Source organism: Lepisosteus oculatus, chromosome 10, assembly GCF_040954835.1.
Source record: "Lepisosteus oculatus isolate fLepOcu1 chromosome 10, fLepOcu1.hap2, whole genome shotgun sequence".
Lineage (NCBI taxonomy): Eukaryota > Metazoa > Chordata > Actinopteri > Semionotiformes > Lepisosteidae > Lepisosteus > Lepisosteus oculatus.
The window spans coordinates 6,201,540-6,216,922 of NC_090705.1; the positions used below are offsets into that span (position 1 = coordinate 6,201,540).

Sequence of the window (15,383 nt, forward strand, 5' to 3'; positions counted from 1 at the left end):
TGTGTCATGGTGTATATTGGGTTTAATGATGATTTTTTTTAAGCAGTTCGCAGAAAACGTACCTTGACACGCTTTGGTCATGATTGCTAAATGTATAATGTATATGAAGTGATAATTAGGACAAATAACCCTTTTCATCATTGTTTTGTAAAAACGCATCAGTAAAGGTATTTTTCCGTAAGATTCACAAAATGTTAAATTTTGTTGTTATGAAAGAATTAAGTCCTACAATACAATGCATTATTGTTAAAACTGTCTGTGAGCAAGATAAGGCATTCAGCGCTTCTTTGAGCTACAAGTATTCTAGTAGACCAGTGGCCATCTTTTCCATACAAAGCCAAACCGCTTAGCTTTTTTCTGCCTCTCCATCTACTCATTTTTATACTGTTTTTTAAAATATCAATTGAAGATCCATTGTATTAAAAAGTATTTATTTTGCTTAATTTATTACTTCTAGAGCAAGAGATGCTTTTCATTTTCAATGACCTTCACAAGTCTATTTTTACACCTAGAGCTGTATTCTTTGAAGTGTTTCTTAATTATATAAAATACATACTTCATTTCCAGCTATGGACTTGAAAGATCTATGAGGTCCAAATTTTCACTGGTTATGAAGAAAAGATAACCAAGCAGAATTCCCTAACGTTCCTTTAAATAAACATATTTAAAGTGATTTATTTATATTTTAGCTCTGTGTCACGTGGTGATGTATCAGTTGATATGTTGTATCGTTCTCGCAGAGATATACTCTATGCATTGAATATGAAGTGTTCACTGAGTATGAAATAGTGCTCTGTAGTTCAGTTGATTCATTTCATGAATTAAAAAAAACATACAGCTGTTTAAGCATCTTGTCCAAATGAACAATTGTCTACTTAGAATATCAATACAGTTACACCAAATAGTCATCATGGGGTCATGCGTTTAGAAAACCAGACAGCAGCTGATAGCATTCACAAAAAAGGTACTGTACTATATGAAAAAAGGCTAGTTTTTAAATGCCCTTGCCATTTTTTCATAAGACAAAAGCATTTAATGGGCAGACAGTTCCTTACAGTGATAAAATTCTGATATCCTATTTACAGAGCACATTGTTTCTCATGTGGTTCATATACAATATGGAGGATATTGTTACTGCCAGTTGTTATGTAAAGTACTGTAGTTTACTCCAGGAAAGCAAGGGTTGTTAAAACACTTCATGCTAGTTATATGGCTTCAATAAATTTACTTTTGGCACAAGATCATACACGTACCACTCATTATTTTCTTCTTTATGCAATTTAGATCAAAATAATTAATCTAACACTTAGCAATGTGCAGAATGTTAATGTATTACACCTTAAACTCTAATTGAGTAAAATATGTCCTAAAAAGGGTATCAAATTTATAGGGCCCCTGTGCAAATTAGGAGATGGTCCAGTTGATTATTAATACGAAACAGATTCACAGGTACGTTAAATATATTATTCCCATATGATGGTAGTATTTCATCATATACTGTAGGCTCTGGTGCTATGGAGTCACTCAGAGACTTGATTGCAACTACCATGAAAAAAATGGAAGTAGCTCGTTTATGAAAAAAACAGCATTGTCAGCTATAATTCTGTTGGACCTTCCAAACAAAACTGGAAATGGCAAGTTAGTAGCAACTCAGAGTGCCAAAAGCTGCAGCACTTAAATAAAATATTAAGTCAGAATACTTAACTTTGAAGAAAAATACACATTAAAACAACGTCATACCATTAAAAAAACACTTTATAGCTCAGAATGGGTTACTTGCTTTTCTGAGTAAACTTTTCTGAGTTCCTTCTGGTAAATAACAAATAGATTTGAAGAAACATTTATTGAAAATAAGAAAATCATAAAGATTATCTTTCTTTGAAGGAAATTTCCCAACTGGAAATTCAAGTCAGTTTTGGATACTTTTCTTAAATGACTTTAATATGTAATTTTATTTTACAAGGCAGTAAAAGGCTGTATTTTTTAAGAACTGAAACCATAAAACTGGTTCAACATCTGCCCAGAAGATGCTCCTCACAGGATCATGAGCTAGCTGAAGTAAGGTTTGTCATGCTTTTCAAGGGCCATTTTAATTTTCTAAATCTGGTGATTGATATGGAGTAGAAGTAGTATCTTGGAATAGATCAAGCCTTCTAAAGCAAAAAACAGTTATTTGCTGCCAAATGAATGTGAAGCATAAACTCTGTGACTGAAGAGATGTGGAATGGAATTAATTAAGTCTTAATTTAATAAGGCTACTAAGAGGAAATGGTTGATATGTACTTCAGTCTGTGTGCTTTTACATGGCATGGTTCCTGTGATGTGGAATCACCAATAATGTTAGGGAATAACATTAGGCCTATATCCTCTACATATTATTGAAATGAAGATTGGACAAATGCTTATCACAGTAGGTCTTCCTTTATTTTTTGGGGGAACTTTTCACAAAAACAATTTGATTTCATCCTTGGCGTTCCAGTATGCTCCTGCTTTCCACTAGCAAATCCTGTGCGAGAGAAACGTCTTACGCCTGTGTCTTGGCAGTTAGGCTCCCGTCTCATTCCCTCTGTTCAACGGAGTCGCGTTCCGCAGGCATCGAAAAGAGGAAAATAGTGTAGAGACCAAGCTGCACTCAGTACCGGTAGCTCCCACTTTCAGAAGATCTGGGGGATGTTTTGGTCAGGAAAGGGGTTGGAAGTCAACCCAAGCGCTCTTTGTCTGCCATTGAGCAAGCGTTTTCAGTTGGCAAGGAGGCTTGCTAAACTTGATTTTGAAATAGCAACCCGAGTGAAAACTGTTACACACCATCGGAGAAGATTGAAATGCTCAATACATGCCGAGCTTGATTATAATCTTGCTAGGCAGTCCAGATTAGCAATTTAGTGCAATGATTTCCAGTTGTCCAGATTCTTACTGTTCTCGCTTTACATTCAATCTAGTCCCTTTTGTTGCTCTGCTATTTTTTTCTAAGCTTGAAGGTTGTTTTTTGCCTTGACTATATACTGTCAGTATTCTGCAATATATTAGATAACCCCTCCTATTTCTCCTTAGAGCTCTTGCATGGCAGGATAGAGCACATCAAATGCAAGAGACACTTCAAGCCAGAATCAAATTGCCTACATTGTGTTCCTTGTGGTCCTTGTGGTGTGAAAAAACTGATAGGTCTAATGCACAATATAAGGATAATATATGAAACTCATAAAACTCTTTTAGTATAAGTCATTTTGAACTTTCAAGTCATTAACTGTTTATACATACTTTTATTGTTTTAAACATGCAGCGCTTTATTTTTGTGTAATGTGCTGTACAGTTTTATTCCGAGCTGAGGCCTTTTCTGAAATACTTGGCACACATACACAACAGCACTGCATGGAGTCTCCATCTAACATAAACCAAAGTGACTGAGTTGCAAACACATATCGGAGTTTCTTTATTACATCCTGATTGAAAACTTGATGTTTTTGATTCCTAATATAGTAACAGTCCAGCTACGTAAAACGAGCCAAAATGAACAGATGTAGTATCAAAATAAAAGGGCGAACTTAATTACAAAAAAAAGCTGCATGGTATCAAATAACAGCTCAGAAATCAAATTCTCCTTGGTGTAACAAAACAATCCCTCCCCAAATAGTTTAGGATAATAGTGATAGGATAAGATGGCACATTGGCCTCAACTAATATGGCCAGAGTTCATTGAAATAAACTCTACAAGCCGAGATCAGGGCCCCACAGAAAACTGATTCAGCATAGAGAGGTGATAGAGAGGTGTGAATTAAGGGTATAAATATTAATTCTCTATTCGTCTGATCACAACACTACATTAGATGGAACTGTCTTCACTTCATCTAATTGCATTTACAGTCTAATAGTGATGTCTCTTTTTGTTTAACTGCCTAGTGCAGCTAGTCTAGAGTTAGGTAATATAGTGAACCCCTGATCACCTACAGGTACATTTAAATCTAGCATTTAGATCTGATTTACAGGAGACCTGTACACAACTTGAATTATATTCTGTTCCAGAAAAGCTTGAGTCTTAAGTTGCATTGAAAAAAGGGCTTCCAGGCATCCAACTCCCAATGCTGAGCCTGGAATAGCGAGAGCACCAGGCTTAAATAAGGAGGGGCAGGACTGGGGGCAGGTGAAAGTAATCAGATAAAATACGAAAGAGCTGGAGCGTCCTTAAGAGGAGGGATTACGATCGTGACAATATCTCCCCCAAGAGATGGCAGCCCACACCATTATAGATGGTCCTGCTCTGTGGTCTCTTTCTACAGTCAGATTCAGGGTGGCAAGCAACAGGTGCAAGGCAGGGTACACCCTGGACAGGACGCCAGTCCATCACAGGGCACACACAGACACCAATAAGCCTGCCAACATATCTTTGGATTGAGGGAGGAAGCCGGAGCACCTGGAGGAAATGCGAACTAGGGCAGAACATGTAAACCCCACGCAGATAGCAGCCCAGGAACTGAAGCCAGGGCTCCAGCAATGCAAAGCAGCAATGCCAGTAACTCACCACCGTGCCACCCTGAGTTAAACATGAACCAGTATAATGAATTATTTGCAATTATGCAGCACTTCTCATCCCAAAGGATTCTAAAGCAATTTACACACAAGAGTGAACCCACTTTATTCTCTATCTGCATTACGCGCATTAGCCATTATGAGTAATTTCATTGTACAGCCGATCTGGAGAAGTGAGAAATCGTCCCCCCAATTGAATTAGGTAAAAACTTTTAAGGAGGACCAGATGGTGCCAAACTCGGTATGAAATTTAGCCGAGACACGGAGGATAACCCTCCTACTCTGACGGACAGCGGCACGGGATCTTTAATGACCAAGTGTTCAGGGCATCACTTAAATGTTTTATCCAAAGGACCTTTCCATCTTAAAATGTTGTCCTTTCCTTTAAAAACATTGCATATCTGTTTCTGTTAATGCATTACCTGTATCATGCACGTTATTATTCCACAGAAAGTTGCAATCCTGATGATTATTACAAGAAATATCCATGCTCTAAATATCAGTATGCTCTATGATTTAAAGCTCTTACCTATAAAGTTTACTCTGAAGTTGACTTTGCCAAAAAAAATACTCCCATTGCGTTTTGAGAAATAGCATCATGTCATGTGGCGCTTTGGGTGTAAAAATGTCTGAGTGTCGCACGGCGTCGGGCTCTGCTTTTCAGTTGTCTTGTTTAGTCTACAAAAGCTCTATACGCGCCTAGAACATTTCGTTTTTTTATTCGTTAAAACGCAACTTTATTATAGAATAGTCTCGTTCAGGAATACTAAACGGAGGGTGGTTTCTCAAGGAGAAAAGGAAATGCATCCGCTTTTTGTTTAATTAATCCTTTGATGTAAGGAAATGGGTATTTTATTCTCAATAACGCCCAAGAAAAGTAAAATTAGTGTAAACTCGTTTGCCTTAAAAGGGCTTGTCTGGCTGACGTGTGTTGTGTTGTGATGTTGTCTGTAGCTGTCTGATGGAAGGGGTTTTAATGCTTGTCTGCCGAGTCGGTTACAGAAGAGGAGGCGGTGAGAGAGTGTTGTGCAGAGTCAATGAATGGAGTAAGCAAATCTTCGGAAACTTCATTCTTGATAAGAGCCTGCAGCCTGTGAGGTGCCGCGGAACAGCCTACTGCAGTTCACCTCTGCTAGGAATCTTATTTAATTTCTTGGATTAATATAGACGACACCTGGTGCCGTAGCTATGGTTTTCTATTCTCCTTGGGTGTTATTCTGTTTGGCTTCCTATTTTTGTCCTGTTTTAATCGGAGTTGCTGCTTTTAATCTGGATGTTGAAAAACCGACCGTTTACAGTGGTCCTGAAGGTAGTTATTTCGGATATTCGGTGGACTTCCACCGACCTGCCTCGGACAAAAACACGTAAGTTTAATTATGTCCTGAAAACTTTACTTCTATAATCGTGCAGTTTTAATTAAATTAAATTCATTCATACACGAAACAATATTATTAGTATTTTGAATTATGAAAGCTTTCAAGCATGTTGATTTTGTAATAAACACTTACAATGGCTTAACACTTATTATTGTTCATTTCGCAGGGAATAACTGGTATATTTCTAGTCTGAGCACAACTGAGTGTAGTTTTTGTAAAAGTGTTTTTGCATGGTTTCTGATGCGAAATGGCTTTCGATAGCAAATTAAGCATTACAGTCCAAATGTGTGGGACGTTTGTTTAGTATTCCTCTCACGCACGCAAATGAAGGGGCTATATTCACATTTCTAATTAGCTAAATAAACCCGGGCATCCCTGGTTATTACTATACAGCATATACTGCTGTTTATCCCTCCGTCCTAACATGCTTCAGAGTGAATTTAAAAACATGCCATTCATTTGCTGATCGGGGTTTTCGTTTGTGCAATTCACTTCCATGTTTCTCGATGTCCATCGCAATTCCAGAATGAGTGTCTTGGTTGGGGCTCCAAAAGCCAACACGTCCCAGCCAGGAATAGTGGAAGGAGGAGCCGTGTATTACTGTCCCTGGCCGCCTGCGGAGTCCGCTCCGTGCGCGCAGGTCCCCTTTGATACCACCAGTAAGTAAACGCGCGTACTCGTACAAGACAGCCGCACGGTCACAGGTACCAGCGCGGCGCCGTTCACTATCACTTTGTCAAAAACACGTACTCCTTTTTCTGGTGTCTTACAGTTTAAAAAATACATTGCAATTGTTAGTCTGGCTTGGCATACATTGTTGTCTTTAACTGAGACTTAACTTGGATTGTTACTGAGGATGGATGAAGAGATGGAAAACACAGAGCCTAAATACTACAGGAATCAGTCGTTTGTTCACAGTGTTGCTGTGTATGTGTAATGCTTTAATGTAGGGGTTGGTTTCTTGGTGAAACAACGTGAGTAGAAGTGTCGCCTATTAAAATGCCAAGGTAATACGGCTTTTAATCTAAGCGACTGAATCACCGTCCCCCTGCTTCCACACTTTAGTTTAATGAGACATCTCCGCCCTGGGGGACCTGACTCCACGGAGCGCAGTATTTAAAAAACACCAAGGTACGAAATAGGCAAGGTATTATATTGTTTGTCCTCTATAGATACAGAAAAGTGTACGATTACATATTCATTATCCACACCCATATCCAGTCAATGGTTAAACCTCATGCATGTGGTTCGTTTCAACTTTCAGGAGCAACGTAATTTCCATATGTTGCTCTCGAACTCCAGTAATTTCACCCTCATGGATATTCTGGCACGATCCTAAAGTCTGTACAAGTAATATGTCAGGGGGCGGCTTGCCAGTTCGCTTTTATGTACTTCACTGCTGCACGTCTTTGACAGCGTAAAAATAGTCTTCAACAACTACTGTAATTACCGATATTTTGTTTAAGTTAACTTGCATTTCGTGCATTTTTCTAAAAGCAATTGGATTGCAGTGTAACATGATCACAAATTAAAATTTGATTTAATCCTTAGCTGCAAACGTTTTAAAAAGTACTATAAAAGCTTTTGGTTGTCCACGTATTAGAAACTTGACATGAATACACTTAGGTGATGTTAAAGTACTTTAATATGCGTGATTTACGATGAAAGCTGCTGAATAGCTGTCAATCGGATTATTTTACACGCTGCTCTCCAATCAGAACTGTGCTGTAATTCCAGGACAAAATCCAGACTGGTATTCTGAGTGTTCACTTGGGGTACTTCCTAGTGGAATATTTGACTTTAATGTTGTCAGGTTTAAATTCTGTAAAGTAGCTAATTTCATTTTATGGCAGCACTTAACATTGGGTAAGAAAGAACAAGGCTTTTTTATATGGGATGGGAAGATAATCGATTTTCACATTTATTTTGGTGTGTTGGTAAAAAAAAAGAATGTAATCAAATAGTCGCCATTAAGTTTGGGATCCACATGTCCTACAAACACAACAAAAGGACTTTCCTTTGTTTTCATTCTGGAAAGGAAATATTCCCCCAAAGTTTTCACTGCAGTGATGACATGGCCGTGATATGGAACTTGTGCAGCTTTCCTAGGCATCATACTTGATCACGTCAGGCCAGCGCATACGGATGTTGTGAAGCTCAGATACCGTATGGTATTTTAAAGAAGAATTTTTTTTTTGTCTCAGTTTGAAGAGAAACATCTCATTGCCAGGTGCTCTCTGTGGCGTAGGTAGCGGCTCGCCGTTTAACCGGGTGATATCTTTAGCAGCGCTCCAGCATGTCTGCCGTGAAGCGTGTGAAGGAAGTGACATTAAAAGGGTCTTTGGGGTTTAATGGCTTGCGATGCAGACGGAAGCTCATGCCGGGGCAGCACTGGAGCAGGCTGGGGGTCGGGGCGATGAAGGCTGGGGAGGTGGGGGGGTTGAGCAGCGAACACGTGGGAAATCAGTTAACTTCAGAGGCTTAGGGGGTGAATTAAGGGGATGTCTGCTTTTTATTAGATCTTGAAATTCATCATAATTGGGCTGTGCTTTTCCCCAGATGGTCCCTCTCCCTAGGCTGCAGTCTCCACAGTGACCTTGCTGTATTTACATGCCTCTTTGGATTGGCACTCCCCTCTATTGGCTAATATTTCCAAAGACAGTTCATATCTTAAAAGAGATCAACCTCTGTACTCCCCTGGCACCAGCTGAGACTTATGCCCATTCTTGTTTCTGTCTTGTAGTGGAACTGCTGGTCCAAAGACAAAAAATAACTTGTCCTTCAGAGGAATAACATACTTCAACAAGTAAACAATATTATACATTTCACATAGTTTATACTGAAATTCACCCGATAAAATATATACAGTACAGTACATAAACAGTTAGTTACTCTTATACAATGAGAGAAATATAATATCTATGCAAGTTATGTATAATTGCTCAAATAATTACAGTTAAATGATTTATGCATGGTACATATTTAATAGCAGTGGAATAATAGTAGTTTGAATCGATTCTGTCATTCAAGATGCTTGATAGACAGGATATTCTGTCTCATACAATAAGAGTGGTTATTTGCTTTGATTAGTGCTGGAAAGATTAGTCATAAACACTATATGGTCCAGGTCTCCCCATGAACCACTCGCAAAGCTAGAAAGGGTTAAAATTTTGTGTGAGTTCTTAAGCCACAGTGAATGAGATTTAGGGGTCAATGAGTGAGTTCTGAGGTTTGACAAGTGAAATTTTCCATAGCTTACAAGAATCTATTTTACCTACTGTACTATTGTGTAAATTACATGAGAACCAATTTGTGTATTTGCTTTATTGACACCTGGAGATATCATAGGAGCACCAGAATATAATAACCATACATCAGTTGGATTTGCATGAATGTTGATTTATTGGCTGAAAATCAAATAATGAACAGTATCTTTACATTAGCCCTCCTTCCTCTGTGGAGGATATGGTGTGTGTACCTGTGAACTCTATTTCATCACTGCACATGAGGAGTTCATGGAAATCACTCAGCAGCACTCAGAGTAATTCTAACAGAGAGGGAAGCGAGCAAAACCAGTAAGCTGATACACAAGTTCAACCGGCTGACAGCCACTGTTAACACAGATCACCCCGTTATTAAGAAAACATAGTTTTGTTCTGATAACACTCACATTCAGTCACTCACTTGCGCCATTTCTATTTTAGCATGTATGTATTACATTGAGTAGATGCATGAGATGCGTGACATTGTAGTGCCAGCGAGTGGGAGGCCCAAAATGTGAGAGCTGTGGCAGCTATGTCTGTGAGGAAATGAATGTTTCCTTCAGGGATCACAAATCAGAATGCTGCCATTCCAATCCCATTGAAAATGGGACACTTTAAATACTCATTACACTATTAATCTAGCTAGAGTTTCACAATGTAGAGTTATTAAGCACACCTTTTTCATCTCCTCTACTGCTTTTCTGACATGCACACAGATGAAAAGAATGATCTCAGAAGAGACTGGAGACTGAGAGGTTTTGTGAGGTGTGGTCTGTGTACTGTAGGTTTCTATTGGATGATAGCTCTGACTTACCAATAGTGTATGGCACACTGATAAAGGCACACTATATAGGAAATAGCCAAGATGCATTCCAATAACACTTAAATAATGGTCTGGAGGTCTATTAAGTGAATGTGGAAAACCTTGATATCACACATTGTTGTTGTTGTTGTTTGCATTCTTTGGGCTGTCTAAGTACCCCTGCTGCAGGGATATTGATTTTTGACTTTCATTTCATGGGTTATTGAAGGTCTTTTAAAATGAACTCCTATTTACAATACTCAAAACAAAGAGATACTCAATTCTTTAACTTTATGAACTAGAGCTTCCTGCCTCGTGTGTTATATAAAATATTACTGCAATAGCGTGCCTGCTACCAGAAGCATTTCAAGCAAAGTTTTCTTTTATATATACTGTAGAAACATCCAATATACTGTACATTGCACAGTCTGTGAAGATATGTTTTCTGATAAGATCACAGTACTCTTGAGTATTCTGCTTTATGTATACTGCAAAAATGTGTTTTGGGCATTTTTCTGTACTCAGTAATTTATATTTTGTTTCCCCTTAATTTAAGATAACAGAATGATCAGAGTGAATGGCACCAGGCAACCAGTGGAGTACAAATCCAATCAGTGGTTTGGAGCTACAGTCAGAACTCATAGAGGAAAAGTAGTGGTATGTTTATTGCAAATTTATTTTAAAGGTATTTTTTTCAGGTCTCCTGGGAAAAGACCACTTCATCATGGCTTTTGTAAAGAACAAGTAACTGTTTTTGTTGGCACGTTTAACTGGCATGAAGGGATTTCTATGAAAAGCACTGTGCACATATGGAATGCACTTTAAACTCAATTGTGCTCTCGTGGCCAACACTTTAGGACAAGACTTAACACAACCGCACTGCCTGAAGACCCCGACCTCACAGCTTGGACCAAGTGATGCTCAGTGATTACATACAGGGAAAGGAATAGGCCACGTGTTTTATTTGTACATGAAGCCTTGTCTAAATACTGAACTTAAGTTTCAATTCAATTTTTAGAATACAGCACTGAATATCCGGCTAGAGTGCTGGTGATTCATGGCTCTGTGCATAAATACTTCTGGTATTTTAAACACAGGCCTGCGCTCCACTGTACCACTGGAGGACTCTGAAACTGGCTCGTGAGAAGGACCCAGTGGGAACATGCTATGTTGCTGTCCAGAACTTCAGTGCTTTTGCTGAGTATTCCCCATGCCGTACGAGTAAGCTCTCTTTTAATTCTGCCTTTCTCGGCTGTTGGTAACTAACAAACCGTAGAATTCAGACTGTGTCACAATTACACAGTGGACCATGAACAGGCGCAGACAGCACGTCAGCACTGCAACCTTAGAGCTGCTGTTCTGTGTTGTCCCCTTTCTCTGGGGCTCTGCAATGAGCTAACATCTCATACTCATATTCTCATGCTACCATGCAGAATACTGTAGTTATTCGTAAATGCTCTTTTTCTTTTTCTTTTTCTTTTTCTTTTTCTTTTTCTTTTTCTTTTTTTCTTTTTCTTTTTTTTTCTTTTTCTTTTTCTCAATAGCAATATTGATTGATGTATAGCATCAAAATGCAGACTGTTTTTAGTATTTGTTTTGAATTAAATTATTTATGTTTTTTGTGTGTTGTTATACGACAGCATAATAAAACCTCTTGCTGTCTAGGATATACTACGGTGCAAGAAAAACCTATAAGCCTTCTTCATGTGAAGCAACGTGTTTTGCATCAGTACATCATGCACATAATGTGTGGTTTTGTTGGACAAAAGTGTTGCTTTCATGCACTACAGTAAATATGTATGTGTGTACTGTTTGCAGATTCTGGACAGTTTTCACTTACATGTGCATGCCAGTTACAGTTTCTTGTTTCTGACTATGGTAACAACATCTTGCATTTGTTGGAAGCTTTTCATTTTACAACACATACAGTGACATATACAGATGAGTGTGCTTTACAATATGTACATCTTATTTTCCATTTATTTAAATGTACATTTAAGGACCAGATGATAAATTGTACATGAGGTCAATAAATTACCATTTGGGAACTGCAAATCTAATGCCCTAGAATGACTTCAGGAAACACTACCCTTGTGGGCAGAACGCAGAATGATTCACTATTCCACCTCATTCAGTTATGCTCTTTGCAAATTATTACAAGACTTAAGGACTTTAGCTTTATTTATGTCTGAAGCTAAGTCTCTTGTTAAATAAGAGAACTTATGCTCATGTGTAACTAACACCAGAATTATAGCTGTAACATTTGGGACTGTCTAGAGATGTTTCGTTTACAATTACCTTGAGGTTCCTGCAGTATTTTCATTATTTAGGAAAAAGATTTTTCAATTTAGACTTCTAAAGAAAAGAGAGAAAGGTAAGAATGTATCACTAGTGCCAGGAGTAACATCTGAAATCGTCTTGCGTGCAGTAAGCGGTTTTAAGCGCCAGTGTGTCCCACCAGTGTGGGAATGATTTTGGATGTCTGTCCATTGACAGGAGACCCAGACCCAGAGGGACAGGGATTCTGCCAGGCTGGCTTCAGTGTAGATTTCACAAAGGTACACTTCTGTTTTTTCTTTCTAAAAAGGAGTGGCATGTTTATTGAATGTCTTATATTTACAGTCACTTTGTGATTACAGCATTCATGTTTTCGCCATTACCATTTGGAAGGAAAGATATAATAGGAGTTTGAGCAGTCAAAACATTTTTCCTTTGAGAGTGCATTTCCTTACAAACATCTTGCTTTGCTAAAAGGTCAAGCATAATTTCAAGATTTATATTTCTATTTTCTGAATAGCTTAACAGATTTCATATGCTCATCATCATCATTATATACTGGATCCCACACAGTCAGTCTGTTATGGTACCTAATGATAAGATAAAGAATTAGTCTCAGGACTGTAGAGGGTGTGTTACATTGTTTCCACCCCATGAAAAACAGAATAATTACTGTCTTGACCTTTCTCTTGAAACCACACATATATTCCTGCATTTGCAGTTAGTCTTCTCAATGAAACACTATATGATGAGCTTATTGCATGTACAGTACTTATCTTATTAGGATCAAACAGAGGTATGCTCTACTGTAAAAGGTAAAACAATATATATGTTTCATCTCTGCCGACTGAAATATACCTGAGGAAGGCTCCACAGCTGAAACATTGTGTGTTTTATTAAAACTTTTTACTTTTCAATGTGAAATTAGCCTCTACTTATCCCCTTATTATATTGTTTTTTGCCATAATCATGTCTGTGATAAATATGAGCTGGGCTTTGCCTGTAATTCGAGGACTGTCCTAACAAGGGCTGTTCAAGGGTTGAAACTTTCAACCCTCTGAATCTTTTTTTAATTCTGTAGATTTGCAAATTCATAAACATATTTCAAAGATAATACTCAGTAAGTCTTTAAATATAGGCACTGCTAGATATACTGTAATGTGATTTATATTGAAATAGAGGATTGAGCTAGTAGCCTTATCTTTGCTGATACCTACTGTATGTGTTCATCTTTCCTGAGATGCAAAGTAAAATCTTTTAACTGACAAAAATGTCAGTTGCTCTGTTATGAAATGTGATATTCAGCAACGTTATCTAGCAAACACTTCTATCTCTGATGGACATTTTCTTGGTATGCTGCTGAAGTGCCTGTCAGTGAATGTTAGGCACAGGAGTTTTTGATACTAAACATGTGGAACTGTAAATATTTGGAGGCACAGAGACAGCCTCAAAGCCACAACCTTTTCAATAAAGTAAAATGCTACAGGTATGTGTCGCAATCTGCCAGGTGCTTACATAAACTGAATCTTTACAGACCTTTTAAAAAAGTCTTTGAAAATGAATGCATTTCAAAAAGGCATTATGTCAGACATTATCTTTGTTTTAATTAGGAAGGAGATCTTGTGGTTGGAGGACCAGGAAGTTTTTACTGGCAAGGTAAACTGCGTTTTAACTCATTTAACGTATTTTAAAGTAAAAGAATATACATGTATATAGACTCTGTCATATGGAATTTAGTAGAAGATCTTAAGATTCATCATTGATCAACATTATGCACTAAGAAATATTAATTTAATACACAAAATGGTAATTTATGCTTACCAATTATTCATAAAACAATAAAAAAATTCTAAAGGAATGTGGATACAGTATGTGTACCTTTTCTGTAACTGTCAAGTTGCTTACATGGCATATTCACAAAGCAGTTAATAAATTATCAATGAAATTAGACAGTCACCTGTTTTTCTGATGTGGACTGTATATGCTGGATATGCTGCTGTGGACTACAGTTAATAACCACTGTACATTTTAAGTGAATATGTTTAATCAAAATGTGAATGCTCAAATTGAACACTTTCATGGGTGAAAGAAATTAAAAACCAGCAAAAACAGGAAAAATCAAATACTAAAATAGGTTGATTTCATACAACTTTACCAATACTGATAAAATTGACAAACCTAGAGTAAATTAGTCCAGGTGCACATAACTGGTTAACACCTTTTTTGACAAACCCCAAAATTAGTTAGATCAGTCAGGTAGTGAATTTCAGGCAAATATTAAACTATGAAGACCAAAGTGCAAAGTGCAAAACAACTCAGGGATAAAGTTGTAGAAATGGAAATAATCGGATGGATGGTATAAAACATTTCAAAAACACTGAAGCATGCTGAAGATGATTGGAAAATGTATGGTACCACTCACATACTGGTTAGATGAGGTTGTCCCTCCAAACCGCAGAGCTGGGCGAGGAGGAAGCTGATGAGGGATTCCACCATGAGACCCATGGCCTGAAATCAACCCCAAAACAGCTACGGAGTTCAATGGCTGTGATGGGAGACAAGGCGTCAACAATATCCTAGTCCCTCCACAAAACCGACTTCTATGGGAGAGTGACAGACCCATTTCAAATCCTGCATGGAGTTTGCAACGGAGCATTTAAGTGACTCTGCATGTGGCAAGATGTTACACGGCCAGACGTGACAAAATATTTTTGGTCTATAACTTTTTTGGTCTAAATGCACAGAGTCACCATCTTTAAAAAAGCCAAAACAGTGCACCCCCCCAGTCAACGCCATCCCTACTGTCCAGTGGGGGTGGCGGCAGCATTATGTTATGGGGGTGCTTCCCATCACCAGGAACTGTGGAGCTTTGGAGCAAAGCACAGAGAAATCATACAGTAGAACCCACTTCAGTCTTCAGTCTTCCTAAGGACACAAAATTGGAGGAAAGTTCACCTTTCAGCAGTACAACAGCCCAAAGCAGTAAGACAAAGCTATGGAATCGAGTAGTTTCACAAGAAGAAAATGAATGTGGCCCAAAGTCCAGACTTTTGAGTCCTATAGAAAATATGTGGCAAGACTTGTCAGTGATCCCCAACCAACTTGACAAGTTAATTGATAATTGCACCAAGCCAGTGCGCA

The 15,383-nt window shown here is 38.1% G+C and overlaps 1 protein-coding gene across 1 annotated transcript in view; it reads left to right on the plus strand.

Moving 5' to 3' along the window:
• The first annotated feature begins 5,165 nt into the window (after positions 1-5,165).
• Positions 5,166-15,383, plus strand: part of itga8 (integrin, alpha 8) — a 67,468-nt gene continuing 57,250 nt past the window's right edge. The window contains exons 1-6 of the mRNA XM_015358212.2: positions 5,166-5,888; positions 6,426-6,559; positions 10,522-10,622; positions 11,063-11,186; positions 12,462-12,523; positions 13,853-13,898. Coding sequence (XP_015213698.2) covers positions 5,713-5,888; positions 6,426-6,559; positions 10,522-10,622; positions 11,063-11,186; positions 12,462-12,523; positions 13,853-13,898 — 643 coding nt within the window. The 5' untranslated portion in view covers positions 5,166-5,712. The remainder of the gene's footprint in view (positions 5,889-6,425; positions 6,560-10,521; positions 10,623-11,062; positions 11,187-12,461; positions 12,524-13,852; positions 13,899-15,383) is intronic.